The 22,260-nt window shown below is 46.8% G+C and overlaps 1 protein-coding gene across 3 annotated transcripts; it reads right to left on the bottom strand.

The window, feature by feature from the left end:
- Window positions 1-242: 242 nt before the first annotated feature.
- Window positions 243-22,148, bottom strand: INTS11 (integrator complex subunit 11). 3 transcript variants are annotated; one of them, XM_035118011.2, is made up of 18 exons: window positions 21,945-22,148; window positions 20,585-20,738; window positions 19,250-19,347; window positions 17,276-17,349; window positions 16,507-16,735; window positions 14,267-14,365; window positions 14,130-14,164; window positions 13,023-13,161; window positions 12,535-12,599; window positions 10,622-10,811; window positions 8,870-8,953; window positions 8,126-8,215; window positions 7,810-7,972; window positions 7,421-7,528; window positions 4,597-4,658; window positions 3,220-3,362; window positions 1,986-2,115; window positions 243-409 (listed from the first exon to the last, which is right to left on the bottom strand). In XM_035118011.2, exons 2-18 carry the CDS (start codon window positions 20,610-20,612, stop codon window positions 344-346), a joined length of 1,803 nt encoding a protein of 600 aa, XP_034973902.1. In that variant the 5' UTR covers window positions 20,613-20,738; window positions 21,945-22,148; the 3' UTR covers window positions 243-343. The 3 variants fall into 3 exon arrangements, with proteins under 3 accessions (XP_034973902.1, XP_034973901.1, XP_060132183.1); XM_035118010.2 differs by lacking the exon at window positions 21,945-22,148 and adding an exon at window positions 21,700-21,918; XM_060276200.1 differs by lacking the exon at window positions 21,945-22,148 and adding an exon at window positions 21,496-21,667.
- Between the last annotated feature and the right edge of the window lie 112 nt (window positions 22,149-22,260).

Below are 22,260 nucleotides of genomic sequence, written 5' to 3'. Positions count from 1 at the left end.
ACATTGTGGTATACTGTATCAGCATATCATGGTCTTTAGCTGCTGATGTATCACGATGTTGAAAATCAGATATCGCCCAGTTGAGATGACAATCCTGGTAAACTGGCCTCCTTTAGAAAACACACACACTGTTGGCATTCACTGTGAAGGGACTACTACCTATTTTCAGATTTTCTTTTAAAAAGCCTACTGCTTGGAGTTGCTACTGCAGATGCCACGTGTGACAATAAAGGCCACTAATATTAAATACTAAAACTCCTGCGTTTTAATTTGTTAAAAACACACACAAACTTAAGTATTTACATTTTTCTTTACATTTCCCAGGGTTTTAGCTCCTGGAGACTCATGCCGTGATTTGAGGCAGCGCCTTCTTCAGCAGGGAGGTCACGTAGCTACCCATTTCTTCATCCTGCAACCCAAATCCATATTTTTTGGGGGGGGGGGATATTAGTAGAAGGTAAGGCTGTACATTCACACCATGATACCAGTTTCAGCACAATGCAGCTCACTACTGTCTGCTTGCAGGCAGATGGGAGTGAGGTGCCCTGTGCTGGCAGGTGGTTTAAGGAGGCCTGCTGCTCTGCTATAGGGGCTGGGCTACGTTTTCAGCATCATGATGTATCACCAGCCAATGTCATAGGTTTGGTGATAAGCCACAATGTTGAAACAAGCTATATTGCCCCCTGCCAGAGTGAAAATGCTTCAGCTTTCACCCCAGCGCCTTGCAGGCCAGGGCCAATGCAGCTGGTCTGAGCCTGGTGCTTAGCTGGGGGGGCGAAAAGGCTCCTGGCAGCGACCTTGAGGCTGGCATGGGGGGTGGGTGAGCTACCTCGCTGGTTCAACCCCCCTCCCCCATGAACCAAGTGGCCGTAGCCCAAACACACAGCCTCTTTCTTTGTGGGGTGGAAGCAAGGAGCCCCCACATGGCAGGCTCCTTTAAACTTCTCCGTTGAGGGGCACACAGCCATGCACCCCTCAATGGAGACGGACGAAGCCCAGCCGCGATCCCACTCCTGCTTGCGTAGTTAAAATTGCTTGGCTGAGGGGAGGGCAGCGACACACTCTTCAGCCAAGCAGTTTAAAGATACTGAGGGAGGAACATGCTGTATCACACTTCGCTGATGAAGCTTGTTTCAGCCCCTGCACTGGTATGAGGGCAGACTGCGTTGGTGGTATATCACTGGTGAAACTGCCGTTGCGGTCTTTTCCTCAGTGATGTACCGCTCAGGCCTACTCTGCTGAGGGGCATGGAGCTGCCCACACCTCAGCAGAGCAGTTTAACGGAGGGAGAAGCAAGCTGCCTTGTTCCTGGCCCCATGGAGGTGCTGGGGTGAAACTGCCTCAGCCTGCTCGGCAGGAGCAGCAGCAGTTTGACCCTGCACCTCATAGGGCTGGGGTTAATGCAGCTTGCTCCTTCCTCCATTCCAACATTGCAGTGTATCGCCAGACTGCAGTGTTTGGTTGGTGATACATCGCAATGTTAGAAACCTGTCGTCACCCAGCCCTAGAAGCCCGCTTGCCTTAAATTAAAAATACTGCCTCGCTATAACTTGCTGCATTCCTTCCAGCTGTGTTGCAGAACCATTTTGTTTAGGTGGGCTTAAGGAAATTCGGGAGAGGGTCTGTCAACACCCCTGGAGCTGGAAAGCTTCCGTTTACAAAGGCTGCAGCCTGCAGGGATAGCCAAAGCAGTGCTCTCAAGATGCTGTTTACTCCAACTCCCTTCATCTCTCTGTCCATTAGCCACACTAACTGGGGCTGTTGGGAGTTGGGGTTCAGCAACATCTGGAGGGCCAAAGGTTCCACACCTGCTGTTGGCCTTTGTAGAGAACCATCACACTCCCTGCCAAACCACCATGGGGCGAGTCATCTTGGTGGAACTTCCTCCTCCTGTAAAGTCTCCTATAGCCCCTTGCTAAGGTGGAAAGGGGCAAGGGACTCTGAAAGCCAGGAGTGCAATAACGTGTGTAAAAAAGAAACCTCACCTGATACGTCCACGACACCAGCAGAAGTTTAGTTGCAGGATCTTCCGATTGCACTGTAACCTGGATCAAGATGGACTCTACCATTATGGAGGTGTCAGAGAGGTGTTGAACAGAATAGTCCTTCAGGAAACTACGGGGGGGAAACAACAATAGCATGTTGTATATCTCCAAAAGCAGCTTCCTTTCTTCTCCTGGGGCAGCTAGGAAAACAGATCCTAAAACGCATTTTGTGATTGGTCTAGCAGTTTTGGGGGGCAAAATATTACTTTCAAATAGCCTAGAATTATTTGGTAATCTCTTCTGTACAAACAATGAGAGTTAGAAACTTAAACTAGTTGATTTTTTTAAAAATAAGCGTTAGAAACTAAGATCAAAGCAGCATGTCTGCACTAATCTACTACCTTAGTACATGGCACAGATTACAGTACTGAGTGCAGAATTTGGGAATGTGAGTTTTTACTTTTCTGCCAAAGCAAGCAAACTCCTAATCTGCAAGGCTGGGAAGATGTATACATAACTGTGCTCAGCAGCAGCAGCAGCAGCAAACATAAACAAATAAGGCACAATTTTTCTTTTCTTTTTTCCTGGGGCTGGTAATATTCAGTACTTTCAGTAAGTGCTTGCTCTCCTCTTAACTAACAAAACCAAAATGCATTATGAATAATGCATGTTCAGATTACATAGTCCCTTGAGGATAAGAATTCCAACATTCCTATGTGTGAGATCAGAATTCTCTGTTCCTAATCCAAGGACAGAACTAGAACAATTAATGAAAATGGCAAGGAAGCAAGATTTTGGCTCAACAGTGAATGAAAAACTGCCCAATGGCAGGTGGCTGTTGGCCAGGCTATCCTCCACTAGGCATACTAAGCAGGAGGTCCTGAATGAGATACCGCCAACTCTGTGACTGCTCAGTCAACCATTTTTTATTCTTAATTTACAGCTGGAAGTATACAGGCCAGACTAGGGCTCCTCCCTATCTTGTGGCCCCACCTCCCACCTTTCCAAGGACAGGTTTCAGGAAGCACAAGGCACGCCTTGAGCCGAAGTAGGCATCCCCAAACTGTGGCCCTCCAGATGTTTTGGCCTACAACTCCCATCATCCCTAGCTAACAGGACCAGTGGTCAGGGATGATGGGAATTGTAATCCAAAACATCTGGAGGGCTGAAGTTTGGGGGTGCCTGAGCCAAAGCATTCCTTCAAGCCATTTTGCACACAGTCTGGTGTACTTACGTCTTCAGGTGGTTGTATAAACGAAGTCCTGTCTCATGCTCTTTGCGGGGGTCCTGGAAGTGGATGCGGCAGGTGAACCTCAGCTGGTGCTCCGCCAGGCCCAGCTCTTTGAGTGCTTGTTCAGGAGAGACCAAGCGGAAGCTCTGCCCAGAGGAGGAAGGGAGAGATGTAAAGCACAGGTCCTGCTTTTGGGCTTCCCCCTAGGGCATCTGGGCAGCCAGGGAACAGCATGCTGAACTCCCTGGGCTGTCAGTCTGATCCAGCAGGCTCATCTTACTTTTTAGAAACAGGCACAAGGCACAGATTTAACAAAGTACTGCATTTGGGGTGGCAACAGGGAAACCTCATGATCACAGTGGCAGCATCAGAATAAAAATATTGAAGAGGGCAGGCACATTTTAGGCTTCTGAAACATCATTTCACATCAATGCTCCCATCCTAAACATATAATTGTGGAAGTAAGCACTAAGCAACCTTTACGAATGCAGTTTTAACTTTCCAGTTTACAATGTGGTAGTTTATATATATATATAAATGTAAACTGGGCATGTGTGTTCCTCTCCAATGTTCAACAAAACCGCTGGACTGATTGCGTTCAAATTTTAACACAAAGTCAAATGCGACTGGAATAGCAAGCTCAGACCATTTTCAAAGATAAATGTCAAACCTGGACCACGTAAAAAAAACCCAACCCCCGTGTTCAAAACCACCCCACTCAGACGAAAGTGCATGCTGGGAAATAGAAGCCACAAACTGCGTCTCCATTGGCTGCAGACTATCGGTGACATCACAAAATTCTGTGGCAACCAACTGAAAACGGGCCTTTTGCAGCAACAAGGCCCAGCATTTCCCAGCCAAGAAAACTGACTAGGCTGCAGGGGTTTCCAAGGGGGAGAGATAGAGAGGGGTGTTGTGACATTGTGCAACAAGGGTGAGGAACGGGGGCACTGAGTGACTTTGGGGGGGATGAATGTGTTGGGGCGGGGTGGGGGAATTTCACAGAACACGCGTGGGTAGGGGAGTCAGGGTTGGGACAGGGCAAAAATTTACAGAACACACGTATTGGGGGGAATGATTGTGTGCAAAATGAAGGGGGACTCTGAAGGTGAGGGTTCTCTGAAGGGAGACTCTGAAGGTCCATTTAACATAAAAAGGTCCATTTAACACAAAAAGCCACAGCAACGCGTGGCATGGCCAGCTAGTAACCTATATGTGAAAATGACCTTTCCTTCACGTAACCATTGAGGGGTTCCAAGAATGGAGGGAGACTAGTAGGTAGAGTTCAGGGTAGGTGGGGGATCTTTCTGCCAACCCCACCACAGGAGCCATTCTGTCAGCCATGAATCCCACCCACCCACCCAACCTGCCTCCACTCACATTGTCCTTGATGATCAGGGTCCCATGCATGAGCTTTGGCCTCTTCGAGTCTGGCAAGGGCCCTGGATATTGGAAACAAAGAGAAGAGAGGAAGGCAGTCAATTCAATTTTTCCCCACCACCTCCAGACATTCCTTGTCATGTACGTCACCAGGCCCTACAGTCATTCATTTATTTACAGGTACAGGAAAGAGACCACAGCCACCCATTCTGCAGCACCCCTCTGCAAACAGGATACAAACACCACAATCAAAAGCCTCTGCGTGGGTTACTCAGAGGTACTAGATTGCTGTACTCTTACAACAATGGTCCAATTTTAGCGTCACATTTTCCTTTCTGGGTTCTAATGTCAGAAGACCTGCTAGTCCCAGAAGATGTCACAGGGTGTTACTGCAATCAGCGAGTGATACCAGCTTAATTTACAGCTGGTAGCAAAAGAAGATGGTGCCATGGGGCTAGCTGGGCACTGCTAGTAGCATGGCTCCAAGTGCCTCTGTCTCCACCACCAAGGAGCGCCAGACGCTTGCACTTTCAAATCCCACCACACAACCGAAGCCATTTCAATTAAAAAAAATAAGTTAGTGTAGTTCAAGAGTAAGTTTCTAGTCCTCATGGACTGTAGAGATGAGCCCTGAAAGAACACCAACTGCCTGTAGTCCTCTGGGTGTCTCGAATACAGCACCACCCAAAAGAGGAGAGACAAAAGTTTGCCTGGGAAGGCTGGGGCAGAGGGGAATGGTCTCCTTCAATATACATGGAGGCAGCCTAAGCAATTTGGGCACTTCCACAAGGAATAGAAAAAAGAGGGACAGGTTGGTGTTGGAACTCGAGAAGAGGACCTGTGTGGCATTGTAGAAAGGAGTTGTAGGAAGTGCAATATTATTTTTCACGCTTGCACTCTGTTCATTAGCTTCACATGGGTAAGTCCCAATGCTGTCATCACAAGTAAAATTGAATTACACTAGAATTAGTAGCAGGGTAGGGCCCATCTGCTATGGGGTGGGGAAACTTTGGCCCTACAGATGTTGCTGAACTACAACTCCCGGCTCCAGCAAGCAGACGGCCGGAAGAGGGAAGTTCTTCTCCGTCCCTCATAGCACTAGAACTCAGACATCCAACAAAGCGGAACATTTGAAGATTCAGGGCAGACTAATGGACTTGTTCACGCAGGGCATAGTTAAACTATGGAAGACTCTTCAGCAGGAGGCAGTGACGACCACCAACTTGGAAAGAGGATTAGGGAAATTCACAGAGGACAAGGCCACTGGTGGAACCAGCCACACTGGCTATGTTCTACCTCCACTGTCAAAGGCAATATGCCTCCAAATATCAGTGGCTGGGAATTGCAGGAGGGGAGAGTGGTGTTGCGCACATGTCCAGCTTGCAAGGTTCCCATTGGGGCATCTGGTTGGCCCCTGTGAGAACAGAATGCTGGACTAGATGGGCCATTGGCCTGATCCAGGAGGGCTCTTAGTAGTTCAGCAACACGTGGTAGGGCCAAAGGCTGCCGCCGCCCCCCGCCCCGAATCAGACACAAATTGACTCAACACCGTACATGGAATAGAAATATCTGACCCACAACATGGACAGCCCAACATGCACAGGCTTGATAAATGGTTCTCTTGATCACCTACATGGCTTTGCTTTCTTTGGCTTTTCCCTTTTGGTAATGGCCCCGACCCATCTTCCAGCAGCCACATGAAAACATATCAGGCCTACACACAGCAGTGCTTGTAGGTATCTCCCCAACTCGGTATCTGTACAGCAGGAATGGGAAACTTCTGGGCCACGGGGTCAAATGCAACCCTCCAGGCAGGGCCGGATTTAGGTTTGATGAGGCCCTAAGCCATGCATCCCCAAACTTCGGCCCTCCAGATGTTTTGGACTACAATTCCCATCATCCCTGACCACTGGTCCTGTTAGCTAGGGATCATGGGAGTTGTAGGCCTAAACATCTGGAGGGCCGCAGTTTGGGGATGCCTGCCCTAAGCTACTGAAGGTAATGGGGCCCTTTATATGTCCAGCTGTCCTTTGTCAACAACAATTTGTCACTGTTTTTTGTGTTGAATATATGCTATATGGTAATTTATGGACCTAATAGGTACCTAAAGCCATTTGCACATAACAAAATATGAATTTTATCAAAGTAATTCTTGAACTGATATACAATTAAGAACAACTATATTAATACTGAATTTTTTGGGGGAGGGCCAAGATAGTGGGGCTCTAAGCTATAGCTTCTTTAGCTTATACATAAATCAGGCACTGCCTCCAGGCCTCTCTTAACTGGCCTTTGGGCTCCTCCCATGCCACACCCCTCACAAACCCACCTTTGCACCCTCTCGTTTTTGCCAGGATGGGGGATAAAGAAGGGCATTTGAGGGTGTATCTAAAAGAGGACGCAATGACGACTCTCATTTTAAAGACCCCTACTATATGTATGCTATAGAAGCTGTGATATATTGCTGAGGGGGGCAGGAGAAAAGAGAAGAGCAAAGCAAGTCTTCAACCACCAGTTATGTCTATGTCTCATCCGGAAAGTATAGCCAAAGACATTTTGGCAAATTTAAAAAATCCACCCGGACAGAAATTTTACCCCTGAAAAAGAGGATGTGTCCCGGAAAAAGAGGACACATGGCACCCCTAGCTAGCCCGCTACACAAAGGGAGGATTCAAACCTGCTGCTCTGCCCACTCGTGTCTCTTACCCCACCCCAGAAGGACATGCGGTCCTTGGGTTGAACCCTGCTGTACAGATTTGTAAATATGTTTAATAAATAATATTTCTTCAAAATGGCTGAGATGGTTGTACACCCAGGACTTTACCTATGGCGAGCTCCCTCTTCAGCAGCCCGAGCGAAACGTCCACAGGGATGTTGGGGTTGGTGTGAACCGTCACCGTCTCCCCGTTGGCAGGCATGTGGCAGGTGACATCTGCGAGAAAACATAGCCGGTCAACTGCTGCGTGTTCACTTATTCCGAGAGAGGTAACCCAAGGTCATGCCCAAGCCATGCATCTAAAGCAAACCACTCCCCCCCTAAAGAACCCATAACAAAGAGCAATTCCCTGGGTGGTTCTTTCTTTCTTTCGACAGAGAGGGAAAATGGTTTTCTGGAGCTGTTCAGAGAACCTCGGGAGGTGAAGGAGCAAGCACGGGGAAAGGCCCCGGGTCCCTCTGTGGGAAGAGTCACAAGACAGTGGGAAGGCTACGTACGGAATTCCTTCTCAATCTTTTGCTTCAGGAACTCCATCTTCTTCGCCTCCCCATGGACCAGGAGGACGTTCCGTGGCTCCGCTTGGCGGATGAGCTGCATGATGCCCTTGGCATCCGCATGGGCGCTGAAGGACATGTACTCCACTTGCATCTTCACTTCCAGCTGGAGGCCAGAAAGACATGTACAGGGAATGAAGGCGGCTGCCTCAGAATGTGCCTACTGCACATTCCCTCAGATCCTCCCTCCCTCCCTTTCTTTTCAATCAATTAAAGAGGAGGGGCAGCTCCAATCTGCCACAGAAACATTTCCACTCACAGTTTGCCTTCCTTCCATTTCCAGCTTCCGCTGACCGCCCAAGATTTTATGGCCGACAGTTCCTTGCACACAATATCCTGGCATGATTACCTGGGAGACAGAATCCAGAAGGAAATTGTGCTCGTTACAGGAGCGACAAAATGGGTGTGGGGTTATTTGGGGGAGGGGGTATCTAAGCACAACCAGTGTGATGTAATGATTAGTTTGTCGAGCTATGATCTGGGAAACCAGGGTTCAAATCCCTTCTCAGCCATGAGGCTCATCTTGGGCCAGGTCACTGTCTTTCAGTCTAACCTACCTCACAGGGTTGTTGTGAGGGTGAAATCGGGAGAACCACGTACACCACCTTGAGATCCTTGGGAGATCAAAGTGGTATATAAATGCAAAAAATAAAATAATGAACAGTATCTGTATGCTTCTTGAGAGGCAGATTCTCCAGTAACTTACTATGATTATTATTACAACTAGGAAAGTAGGAAGCTGCCTTATACCAAGTCCGACCTGAGGCTCATCTAGCTCAGTATTACCTACACTGGCCAGCAGCACATTTTATTGTGTTATTGCCTTTCCTAGTGGGTTGTGCACACCACTATTCTGAATAATGCTTTTTATAGGGCAGGGGGCACTGGGCATGAGTTTATGGAACCAAGGGGGTTGTGGCGCCCAAGAGCTTGGGAATCCAGATTTAAACCATGGCCATGACGAGGAGGAGCAGACCTGTATCTGCCAAGAGGATTTTCGTACCATGTTCTTCTCGTTGCCGGCCCATTTCTTGAAGATCTGGAGGGACTGCCCAGCATGAAGCATTCCTGGTGTGGCAAACACAACCTTAGGAAGAGAAAAGGGAAACCGGGTTCTTAATCTAATCCAAGATGGCACTCTCAGGAAGGGTCAAAGTGGAACCTGAGTGATTTGGCCCTGACCCACCATCACCTGCCTGGTTCCCACCCTACAAGTGCATCTTCCAACCACGCACTGCTGACCCTTTAAGTGGCTATCTGACCCTTTCCTGGCAGACCACTGGGGCAGGGAGAAAAAGCAGGAGAGAGAGAGAGAAGGGGAGGCCCACGTCATTGTTTATGAAATTGAACTGGTGGTGTAAGGAACAGGTGAGCAAGCTGTGGACCTCAGCAGAAAAAAGGAGGGGGTGGAAACAGAAAATGGCGTGTGTGTGTGTGTGTGAGAGAGAGAGAGAGAGAGAGAGAGAGAGAGAGAGAGAGAGAGATAACATGGAGAGAGAGAGAGAGAGAGAGAGAGAGAGAGATAACAAGGTATGTATCTATTAGGGTGGTGACTTTTTCATTTTTTTCTCTCAAAAATTATTTCCTGTAGCACAAATGGATGAACTGTTGCCTATTAATGACTAAAATGAGGTATATTCCATTGAAGTATTAAAAAAGGTTACGCACAAACTGTTTTTATTTTATTTTTTTGTATGCTGTTTTACCATTTCATAGAATTGTATTAACAATTCTATATATATTTCGTATCAAATTTGGGCACAAGACCACATTCCACAGTGGGGAGTGTTCTTAGCAACATAGGGTATACAAATGTCACACCTGCGCAAGGTAAAAGCCCCTTTTTGGGACTTCAAAACTCAGCCAGCAGACCCTGCCGGGCATGCTGGAAAAAGAACCTACAGGAGAGGTAGCAAAACGTCGTCCTCTATACTGTTACTGCAGCTAAAAAAAGCTTCCTTGTGTGTTTGATGACCCTGTATAATGTTGTATATATGTGACTCTAAAGCTTGGGTTCAATTTTATACCTGCTTACAGTGACTTCAAAAATGGTCAAAAAACTGATAAATAAATTTTTTAAAATCATTTTGTGCGTGAGGTTTTTTTTTTTAATCAAATCTCTTTGAAAGTAAGATTTTATCTAATCTTTAATAAAAGCTCATCAAATTATGATACAGGGAAATGAGGTTGTAAAAAAGTCATCACCCTAGTATCTATGTGTGAGAGTGTGAGAGGAGTGGCCAACCCACTAGTGGTGCCTCGACTTATGAATTTAATCCGTTCCGAAGGCACCTTCGTAAGTCGAAAAATTTGTAAGTCTAAAAACGCCATTGGAAACGCGATTTCCCATAGGAATGCACTGGAAACGGAAAAATTTGCAAGTCAAAGCAACCCTATCTAAAAATTCGAAAAATCCCTATCTAAAACCGCTGCGGTTTTCACTCGGATGTCGAGACATTCATAAGCGTGCGGCCATTACCCCCATTCATAAGTCAAAAAAATTGGTTGTCGAATCGTTCGTAAGTCGAGGTACCACTGTATTTCCCTCTGATTCTGCCTACCACTGCCTGCAGCCTCTGAAAGATTACTCCAAGAGAAAGCAGTTCTCTACAGAAAAAGGTTGACTGCCCCAGTCATAAGCAGCCTTGAAAGGTGTATTTGCACTAGAAGGCTGGGGTATAAATACTTAAATGATTAAATTGAGCCCGCCCCCCATCTCACACACACACATACATGCCTCTCCCTCCAAACATACCATTGGCCCTGGGTTGTCAGCGAAGGCCCGGTCAAAGGCCTTGATGTGCTTGAACTCAAACATGTTCCTCTGGACAAACGTCTTCCGGATCTTCTGGTTGGTCCACGTGATGAAGAGCTTGTAATAGTGGTTGGCCTTCTCCGTCAGCCCCGTTGAGAAGTAGATGGGAGCCTTCAAGTTCATTCGCTCCCTTGGGAGGAAATGACAGCGGTGGCGGTGAAAAAAAGATTCATTTAGCCACCCTCTACAGGTGAAACTCGGAAAATTAGAATATCGCTGAAAAGTGCATTTATTTCAGTAATGCAACTTAAAAGGTGAAACCAAGATATGAGATAGATGCATGACATGCAAAGCAAGATATGTCAAGCCTTTATTTGTTGTAATTGTAATTGTCGTTAGGCGGGTCAATTATAAATGGAATGTAATTAATGAAATGTAATAGCGATGTTTATTTTTGTATTATTGTAACTATATGTTTTATTACTGTGGAATTTCCAAAAGAAAGCATTTGTAAAAATTTAAAGAAAAATAAAAAATAATAAGTTGCATTACTGAAATAAATGCACTTTTCGACGAAATTCTAATTTTCCAAGTTTCACCTGTATAAACAGCCCTCTGGCTTCTGAAGTCTTGGCCTGTAACTCTCATTCATTTTGAAGCATATTTTCATCATGACAAGGGATAGTGATTCGAGGTTGGTTTGCTTTAAAAAACAACTGAAAACCTGACAGCATTTGTGACCTCACTGGGTTGCACATTATGGTAAGCTACGGTTTGATGGTTTACCAGGAATGCACAGGCCTCTGCTGCTGTGCTCCTCTCCTGCTGATAAGCAGGAGCAAATAGCTGTGAACCATGGCTCAGTGTTATTTCCAAACCAGAGAGCGTGAATTGCTTTGTGTGATACAAACTCCAATCCCTGGTTTGGACGGAATGCCGAGCACCATAGTTTGTTGCTCTTGCTCACTAGCACAGAGCTATCGCTGCGTTCATGTAAATCATTTCATCCAGGCCAACCCCCTGCAATGCAGGTATCACAATTAAGGAATCCCTGACAGATGGCCCTCCAAGCTCCACTTAAAAACCTCCAAGGAATGAGAGTCCATCGCTATGGCTTACAGTAGGGAGGGGAGGACCTCAAGGCTGGGGCCTGAATGTGGCCCTCCAGGCTTCTCTACCTGGCCCTTGGAACGCTCCACAGGCATTGCCCCCTCCTCACCGCAGGACACCCCCCCTCACCAGCTCTGCTTAACACCTGGCTGGAATGTGCCCTGGAATTCTGATCATGCCTCCTCCTTGCCTGGATGGTGTGAGCTGGGCTTGAATGTGTGTAGAAACAAGCCTACAGTACAAAGGCAACATTTGCACTTGTTGCTCTGCCCACGTTTTGCTTCTGCCCCCACCCACCATTTGCATGTAGCCCCTGGAAAGTTGCCCAGAAGGCAACGTGGCCCTCAGGTTGAAAAGGGTTCCCTGCTCCTGGCTCACTGGGATGTGCAATTTGCACTGCTGCCAGGATCCCAACTTGCTCACAAGCCCAGGAAAGGGCAGAAGGGAGCATAAAGATGACAATGAGGTATTGGGCAGGTGGGGGAAGAGATTTCATTCTTCAACAAGCAAGGAGCCCCTTTTTCAGCCGTGGGCTGGTCCACCATCCCTCAGACCATGTGGAGGACCAGACTATTTTTTTTGGGGGGGGGGGGAATGAACGAATTCCTATGGCCCACAAATAACCCAGAGATGCATTTTAAATAAAAGCACACATTCTACTCATGTAAAAACACGCTGATTCCCGGACCACGGCGATTGGGCAACATCTGGCCCCTGGGCCTTAGGTTGCCTACCCCTGCCCTCAGGCATCAACACAGCAAGTCGTTTCTTAAAATGAGAGTGAAAGAGGCTGGTCTCCTTACCAGAAAGTCTCCAATAAAATGCAGAGCTCCTGAGCACGTCCGAGAGCGAATACGGGGATAAGGACCTTTGGGAGAGAAAACAAAGGGTTCAGTTGGGAAATGGCAGCTGCAAACTATCCCCTGCTTGCCCAAGGAGATACGCCTAGCACCAAACTTATCTATTTTAGGCACCAGGCAAGGACTTGGTCTTCTGGCCCTGAATTTGAAGGGTGGCTCCTTTAACAGGGTGAGGCCTTTAAATCCTGCCTTGTATCTGTGTTTTTAAACTTGGTTGTTCTTAAGTCGCTTTGGGTCACTCTGGCTAAACAAAGCAGCTAACGAATTACAAACAGGATACAGATGGTAACAATAGGGAAATGTCTCTTTCAGGGGAGGTTTGCCTGCTATGATCAATCTGCTAACTGGAAAACTTCAGCCAGGCTCCTCCATCTGGATTTCAGGGTGTCTCAGAGGAGCCTAGAAGCCGATAGGCAGGCTGATAGTCGTACCTTCCCGCCTCGTTCAATGGCTTCATGGACCTTCTTCAGGAAATCCCTCTCCCTGCAGCGCTTGGAGTCTCGAATGGTCGTGGCGTAGGTGGACTCGGAAATGAGCAGATCAGGGCGGCATTTGTCGATCCAGGCAGCTCTAAGGACAAAGCACAGGCCTTGCGTTCCAGCCGGGGTTCACCACCACCACGACAGAGCAACACACCAGGTGAAGAGCTCAAATAAAATGCCTCCCCACCCCCTGTAAATCCTGCTCTGCTAATCCTGCTTGTTATTAGTCATTCATACCACTTACTTGCCAGTGTGGTATAGTGGTAATTAATAATAATAATAATAATAATAATAATAATAATAATAATAATAATAATTTATTATTTATACCCCGCCCATCTGGCTGGGTTTCCCCAGCCACTCTGGGCGGCTTACAACAGAAAAATGAAATAAAACAATTAAACATTAAAAGCCTCCCTAAACAGGGCTGCCTTCAGATGTCTTCTAAAAATCTGGTAGCTGTTTTTCTCTTTGACATCTGATGGGAGGGCGTTCCACAGGACAGGCGCCACCACCGAGAAGGCCCTCTGCCTGGTTCCCTGCAACTTGGCTTCTCACAACAAGGGAACAGTCAGAAGGCCCTCGGTACTGGACCTCAGTGTCCGGGCAGAACGATGGGGGTGGAGACGCTCCTTCAGGTTAGAGTGTTGGACTAGGACCTGAGAGACCAGGGTTCAAATCCCCACTCAGTCATCGAGCCAGTCACTGCCTCTCAGCCTACCTCACAGGGTTGTTGGGAGGGTAAAATGGGGAGGGCCACAAATACCGCAGGGAACATGGAAAGGTGGGAAGAGCTTCAAAACTCTTCTCAGGCCCTCCAATATTTTACGGGTGCTTTTTTAAAAACTCCCAAGAAATTTAAAGCATTCAAATTTCAAACACAGGAGGTCAAAATACAAACAAACTGGGCTACGGTTTTCCAATTTTTTTAGTTTCTGATCAAGTTGCCCAAGCTTCCCCCACCAGCCACTTGGGACAAACAAAAATGAATGAGTGTAATAAAATGGCCTTTGAGAAAGAGCGAATCTTGGTGCCTTGGCGTTCTCCCACACTTACCCTAAATGCCTGTCTGGAGTCATGTTGTAGTCACCCTAATTTGAGAAAGGAGGGAGAGAAACATTTTCAGTGCATTGCAAGTAACTGAGCATGTTCAGCTGAAAAGAAAGTACATGCAGATTCAGCCAGGCACTTACAGTGTAAACGACGGACTCGCAGCCGACTTTAATCTGGAACATGGCTGCCCCAAGCACATGCCCTGCGTAATATGCCTTGATCTCCAACTCGTCATCTACCTGCATAAAAAAAAGGGCAAGCGTTGTGGCACAATAGTAAAATGCCTGCTTTGCCTGCAAAAGATCCTGGGTTTCCTGATAGGACTAGGAGACAATCCTGCCTGAAATCCTTGGAGAGTCGCTGCCAGTCAGTGCAGGCAATACTGAGCCAGGGGGACCAATGGTCTGGCTTGGTACAAAGCAGTTCATTGCGTTCCTTCCTATGTAAAATGACAATCTGCAGTGGGTGCAGAATGCAGTGGCTAAATTGTTGATGGAGGAAGGTGGTTGACAGCAGGGGACACTTCTGCTAAGACATCAGCACTGGCTGCTCACAGGCAACAAAGATCTTGTAAAGATATGCAAATCCCTGAGCAATATGGGCCCAGGATACCTTAAGCACCCACCTGAGTTTATATATCTTAGCTTGATCACTCAGAAGAGCATGGTTATAGTCACCCCCCTTGCTTCCACCATAACTCAGATGTTTAGTGTTCCTGGTCCCATATTGCAGAATGCTCTTTCAACAGAGATGCAGTAAGCACTCTCACTAGACCAGGGGTCCCCAAACTACGGCCCCCGGGCCGGATGCGGCCCAATCGGCCTTCCAATCCGGCCCGCGACGACTCCCGCCGCCCGCTGCCGCCGCCCGCTCTCACGGCGCGCGGCGCAGCGACGATCTAAAAAATCGGCAAAAAATCGCCGAAAATCCTTTGTGCGCATGCGTATGGGCCTCTCCCGACCCGGAAGAGGTCATTTCTGGTGCACTTCCGGGTCGGGGGAGGCCCATACGCATGCGCACAAGCGATTTTTGGCGATTTTTTCCCCGCCCGTGTGCGTGTGCGCATGCGCACGGGCGCGCACTCCCCCGCCCTCCGGCCCGCTGCGCGCGCACTCCCCTGCCCTCTGGCCCACCGCGCGGTCGGCGCGGCGGGCACCGGCCCGCCGCGCAGAAAGTCTGGAGACCCCTGCACTAGACTTTCAGGCTTCTCTCAAAGACCTTTTCAAGCCAACAGGCAAACACAGCTGTTTAATTTTTCAGCAGCTCATTTTCATTTGGTATCATTTTTACAGTGGGGTCATTCGACATATCAAGTGATCCAATTTTTTTACCTCATGCCATCCAATTTTCTTGATATTTTGTTGAATGAGCAAAACTAAGTTTAAATCTAAAATTTTAGCTTTCTATGTCATCCTGTTTTTGAGTTATGAGGGTTTGAAATTTCAGAAAATTGACAAATTTTGGCCTTAAAAGGTCAGCCCAGCGTTGAGATACGTCAAAACTAAAAACACCAATCTCTTCGGAATTTCATGGCCTTTAATATAATAGGTCACAAGATTACTTACTTAAAATTTTAAATTTGTTACAAAATTTTAAATTTTAAAAAGTGATTAAAAAGGATTAAAATTATTCAAAAAATATATTATAAGATCTACCTGATCTTGGGATCTCAATGGGATCACATTAAAAAAATTATTTTGTACATACGTGTCTGCCTTATTGGGTTCTATTTAGGATAAAGGGGTCTTCTTGGAGTAAAATATTACAAAATAAAGAAGACTTCAAACAAACAAACAAACAAACAAACAAATTATTTATTTCTACCCCACCCATCTGGGCGGCTTCCAACAAAAGTTTAAAAATACATTAAAGCATTAAAAACTTCCCTTATCATGTTAATGAGATGAAATACTAACAATAATTCTTTCAAAGTGATTCTATAATGCAGCAGCAAGCAATCTCTCTACTTTGGAACACATTTTTAAAAGAAAAGCCTGACTAGCTTTCCAGACACCTTTTAATTGCACAACTTTCTAACGAAATGCCTAAAGTAACTGAAGCTTGGGGGGGGGGGCAGGACAGGACCTTCTCTGTGGTGGCCCCCAGGCTGTAGAACTCCCTCCCCACAGAGTTGTGCCTGGCACCTTCACTGCAAATGCTGATGGTGCCCCTTTACCCCGACGAGCTATTATTAGGACCCACCTTACTTCAGTGACTGTAAAGTTGTTTTAAACTACTTCTAATATTGTGTTTTAATTGTTGTGCCCGCCACTGGGACCTTAGAGTGAAGGGCAGGTAATTAATAAGAATAATAAGGATTAATAATACAATTATAATAGTCAGGCATGAGTCCCCATCTCCCAAGGCTGGCTCCCCCTACCTGCACTGTCTGATGAAGATGGACAGCCACCACTTTCTTCATGCAATCTTTGATCATCTGGGAGGTGAAGAAGTTGGTCTCCCCTTTCTTGTCCACGCTGATTTTCCGGAAGTCCTCAAGGAGGATGGGGCAGATGGCCTTCGTTGGGTGGGTCATGTAAATGGGCCCATCGTAGCCAACCATCTCACTGAAGTACGGAAGGGCCCCACAGTGGTCCAAATGGAAGTGGCTGCAAAGAGGGCAAAATTCAAGGTGGCTTTGGACCCCCGCTAAGCTAGAATGGGCCTCAACAGCTATTTGAAATATTTGCAAAACTGTTTTTAACCTGAACTTCATCTACAACTACTTTTACGTGTGTCTTAAAAGTCATTTAACTTACGACGTTATTAGGTGCCTGATTTACCCCTGTTGACATGAACCCCCCCCCCCCAAAATGCCTAAAACTAACTAGGACTTATTCCACTCCCAGCAACTCCTTAAGATCGTAAACTCTTATTTTGCATTCATTCATTCATTCATATGTTTTTTATCTGCTTTTCATTTTAGCTTGCTCAAATTAACAACCTTTACAAACCACGAAGAGTTGGTTCAAAATCCTTGCTCAGGATTCTCTTCACTGGAACTGCAAACTGTGCAGCTTGATAGGATATATACTCATAACTCACCAGGTAACAGGTGAATCCTGATGCCCTGAAACAGCTTTGTGTGTTGCAGCACAAAGCAAGTTAACAGTGTACATGTCACTAGACAAGACAAAGGTGGTACCCACCTGATGATGACACAGTCCAGGAAGTCAGTCAGCCTTCCATTCTGAGTGATGTAGGAGAAGTCAGGAAATCGCCTCTGCAAAACACAAGAGCTTTGGTGTCCCATAATGGTGGGGCTTACACGAGCTGGCATGCCCAGGAAGTTCCCATGTGTGCACAGAGCACCCAAAGATTGCTGCTTCCTCAGAACCCACCCAGATCCATTTTGGAGGCCCTCCTTGAAGGTTCTAAGATCACTCGTTCATTCTTAGCAGCCAATAAACTCTAAGATCAATTATATTCCTCCACTGCAGGATTTATCACTATTATTATTTATTAAATCTCTATACCAACCCTTCATCTGAAGACCACAGGGCAATATGCAATATATAAACACAGAAACATACAGTATAAAAGCAAACAGAAGGAGGTTGGCCTACATGACCCTCAGGGTCCCTTCCAATTCTATGATTCTCTGTTGGTGAGCAGAAGAGGCAGGGCTTTTTCAGCGGTGGCTCCCAAAGTGTGTTAACTCTCTTCCTAGGGATATAGAGTTCGGCCTACTCAGTTCTGGCTTTCAAAACACACTTTAGAAGCCATTTTATTCCAAACTGCTTTCAGCTGAGGTGGTTTCTTGTTGCTGTTTTCCAGCTGTGGCCTTGGGCTGCTAGGGGGTGATGTAATTCACTATTTGACTTCCTTCCTCTTCCCTCTTCTTTTCTATTGTCGATATCAGGTTGTGAGCTTACAAGCATGGACTGACTTGTGCTTTAATTGTGTGTCTGCTTTAAATCACTTAGAAGTATTTTGCTCTAGTAAGAAGCATGTTAAGTTTTGTGAAATAAATGAATCACCTCTGTACAGCACCTAGAACATTTTATATCGCCTATTACCCAATCCTAAAAACAAATAAAAACAAACCAGGGGACAGGGATTCAAATCTGCAACCTTCTGCAGGCAAAGCAAGTGTTCTTCTATGTTACATTCAGCAAAGTTTCAGTTCCCACTGTTAGCTTTTGCCCAATAAGGTCTGGGGCTGCATGGGAGAATTATTTGCTTGAACGCTCCACCCCTTCCAAGTTCAAGGGGGGGGGTGTTTCCCAACAGTAATCTCCAGGGAGCTATCCTACTTTGACAACAGAGTTTTGAAAGGAAAGCAATTCTTCTTGTGATACAGTTGCTGCTCACACCTGTCTCTAAAGCAGGGTTAAGAGCCTTTTTCAGCCCAAGGACCCCATTTCCTTCTGGGCAACCTTCCAGGGGCTACATGCCAGGGGTGGGCTGGTGCCAGAGGCAAAAGGGGGCGCAGCGACAAACTATATTATTTGGCTGTGAGTCCTGGAATACCTGCTCCCTGTCCTGCAGGCTTTTTTCCCACCTGGCATGGGACAGTGGGGCCCTGACTGACTCCAGTTTGGGGAATTTTTTGGGGGGGGGGGAGTGTTCCTGTTGGTTTTGGTTTTTTGGGGGGTATCTTTATTTTAGATCTATGTGATTTATGTGGAAATTGTTGACTTTGGTTGTGTATTTTTTAATGTATTATTTATTATTTAGAATTACTTTGGTTGTAGTTATGTATTTCCCCCCCCCATGTTGTTAAGGGGCCTGGAGCACGGTTTGAATGGTGGAAAGGTGGCATGCAAATAAAATTATGTATGCACATGTTTTTTCCTTGCTACTGTAGGCTACTTTCTGCACACACTGGCATGACCCCCTCTATCTACCATCCAGGCAAGCAAGAGTTCAAGGGCAGATTCTACCCACGGAAAAAACACTCAAGGAGAGTGTGAAGCAGGACCAATGAGGAGTGAGGCCCGGAGGGCAACATCTGGCCACTCCTGGATCTGCTGTTCACCATCCCTGCTCTACAACCTTCCCACACTCCAAGCTAAACCCTCCATGTACACTTTGGAGCAATGCCAAGTGAAATCTGAAGCATGAATACCTTCTCAAAGAGTGTATTGCCACTTAGGCCAAGGCCTGCCCATCACACTTACATCGTCATTATAGCCCATGTGCATCCCACAATCCAACATGACATTTTTCCCTGCGATGGACACAAGGATGCAGCTCCGGCCCACATCTTGGCCAGCTCCTGAAAAGGCAAAACAGGAAAAGATGTGAGTTGAATAGCCTTCAGTCTTAACAAAAGGTGCTGCATTTCTGCTGATGCACCTGCAAGGACACATAGCACATCTCTGGTGGTCATGTCCACCTATGCAGGACTTCTGGGCTCAGATCCACCAAGAACTTCGTTCAAATAAGTCTGAATCTCCTTTCTTGTAACTTGAAGCCATTGTTTTCGGTCCTGGCCTCCAGAGCAGGAAAAACAAGCTTGCTACAGCCTCCGTGTGACAGCCCTCGAGATATCTGAAGATGGTTATATCTCCCCAGTCTCCTCCTTACCAGGCTAAACATACCCAATGCCCTCATCTGCACACAATACAGCTTGTGAATATCCTTCTTAAATTGTGGTGCCCAGAACTGGACACAATACTTCAGGTGTGGGTTGACCAAGGCACAATAGAGTGGTACTATTATTTCCTTTGATCAGGACCAGGCATAGGCAAACTCGGCCCTCCAGATGTTTTGGGACTACGATTCCCATCATCCCTGACCACTGGTCCTGTCAGCTAAGGATGATGGGAGTTGTAGTCCCAAAACATCTGGAGGGCCAAGTTTGCCTATGCCTGATCAGGACACTAACTTCTGCTGAGACAGCCTAGAGTAGCACTAGCTTTTTTTGCTGCTGCATCACACTCTTGGCTCATGTTAAGCTTGTGGTCTACTACGACCCCTAGATCCTTTTCGTATTTGTTGATTGTCACTCAGCAATCTGTAGTTAGTTCAGAAACTGAACTCTTTAGAAAACTTACACTTATGTGATGAAAAATGGAGGGACCCACATTCCCCATGCCTGATCTATACCACCTAGAATCACTGTCGGTACACCTAAGGTAAAGGTAAAGGGACCCCTGACCATTAGGTCCAGTCGTGACCGACTCTGGGGTTGCGCGCTCATCTCGCATTATTGGCCGAGGGAGCCGGCGTATAGCTTCCAGGTCATGTGGCCAGCATGACAAAGCCGCTTATGGCAAACCAGAGCAGCACATGGAAACACCGTTTACCTTCCCGCTGTAGCGGTTCCTATTTATCTACTTGCATTTTGACGTGCTTTCGAACCTGGGTCAGTACACCTACCATTCCTAAAAATGGAGCTCAGTGCCTCAACGTGGGCAGACTGAGGACCCTAAACTCCAAGAACGCACTCCTCCATTTCCCTTTTCTCTTTCCTGTTGGAAAAGACAAGTGCCAACATTTATGTTACTCACCCAAGGGAGTGACTTTTATTTCAGGCATCTTTAAACAGCTGGGGTTAAACCTCCAAAGTCCAGCTGCAATGGGAGCCGTTTCAGAGATCCCATAAGAGTTCCCCAATGGTGTCACAGCTTCAGAATCTTAGGCAGAAGATTAATTCAAGACGTCCTGAAGGATAACAAAGAAATTTGTTCAGTGGCAGTGCTGCTGCTGCTGATTCTCACTTCAGCTCTATGCCAGGGCTTTGCCAACCTGGCTCCCTCCAGATTACAGAACCATAGAATCGTAGAGTTGGAAAGGGCCATGAGGGTCATCTAGTCCAGTCCCATCTTTCTCCCAGCATGGGACTTGAACCCATGACCCTCGGTTTAAGAGCTACGCTCTACTAACTGAGATATCAACTCTCTGTTCAAAATCACCCCCTTCTGTACGTTCAGGCTCCCATTAGCCCCACATAGGGTTTCAGCCAGGAGATTCTACCTGGAGGTGCTGGGGATTTCATTTATTTTTATACGTTTATTAGATTTGCATACTGCCCTTCACCCAAATATCTCGGGGCAGTTCACAGCATAAATGCTGAACTTGGGACCTTCTGCATGGGAAGCAGGTGCCCTTATCAACTCCGGGGGCATGCATGGGTACAGCACTCCGAAAACACTGGAAGGCTTTTGTTAAGCATCATAAACCGTAACCAGTGCCAGATTTACATATAAGCTAAACAAGCTATAGCTTAGGGCCCCACCCCAAAAAAGGGGGGAAACAACTGGATGTACATTTCCAAAAATATATATATATTGTCATGTGCAAATGGCTTTAGATACGTATTAGGTCCATAAATTACCATACAGCATATATTCAACACAAAAAAAACAGTGACAATTTGTTGTTGACAAAGGACAGCTGGACATATAAAGGGCCCCATTACCTTCAGTAGCTTAGGGCCTCATCAAACCTAAATCCGGCCGGCCGTAACAAGCCACCTTTGAGAATTATTTACAACTGTACTACGCTTGAGCTCCCCCTTGCTATTTTTTATAAAGCACCTTTTCAACCCACACAACCCTTAAGAGGACGCCCCCCGCGCATGCCTAGTTATTTGTTTTACTCCTACTTGCTCATTCACACGTACCCCCTTTTCCTTCGAGGAGCTCAAGGTGGCCTACATGGGCCTCCCCAGCTTAGCCTCAAAACAACCCCGCAGGGGAGGCGAGGCGGAGGGCGAGCGACCCGCCTCCTCTCCTCACGCAGGAAACGCGCTTATTCCGGGTGGCGTTTCTGCACACACACACACCCCGAACACCCGACCCCGGTTTCCTTGTCTCCTTGGCAAAAGGTGTCGTCACCCCACCCCCGCCTCTTTCTCAGCAAACTCACCTGGCCGGTCGCGCCCACGAACGCCGAACGCAGCCCTAGGTCGAGGGGCGCATGCGCCGGGCGCTTGCACTCAGCCGCCTATAACCTGAGCCAAGCTGGCATATAGACTTGGTTTTGTTTTAACAAAAATACAGAGTGACGCACACAACAATCAACTTCCGTGGTAGAAAGTACATAGTCTCAGAGTTAGATGTGAATGTCTCCCCTCAGAAGAGCCCTTAAACCTCATTTACGTCGTTCAATGTAAACGTTAGTTCAAAAGGACACGCCAGTTGTTTTGGGTCACAGACGAGCACCGAGAGCCGGCAACTCTACA

The sequence above is a fragment of the Zootoca vivipara genome, chromosome 6 (genome assembly GCF_963506605.1).
Source record: "Zootoca vivipara chromosome 6, rZooViv1.1, whole genome shotgun sequence".
In the NCBI taxonomy this organism is placed as follows: Eukaryota; Metazoa; Chordata; class Lepidosauria; order Squamata; family Lacertidae; genus Zootoca; species Zootoca vivipara.
The sequence above is the reverse complement of the archived record's forward strand: the minus strand, read 5'-3'. Positions and strand labels throughout refer to the sequence as shown.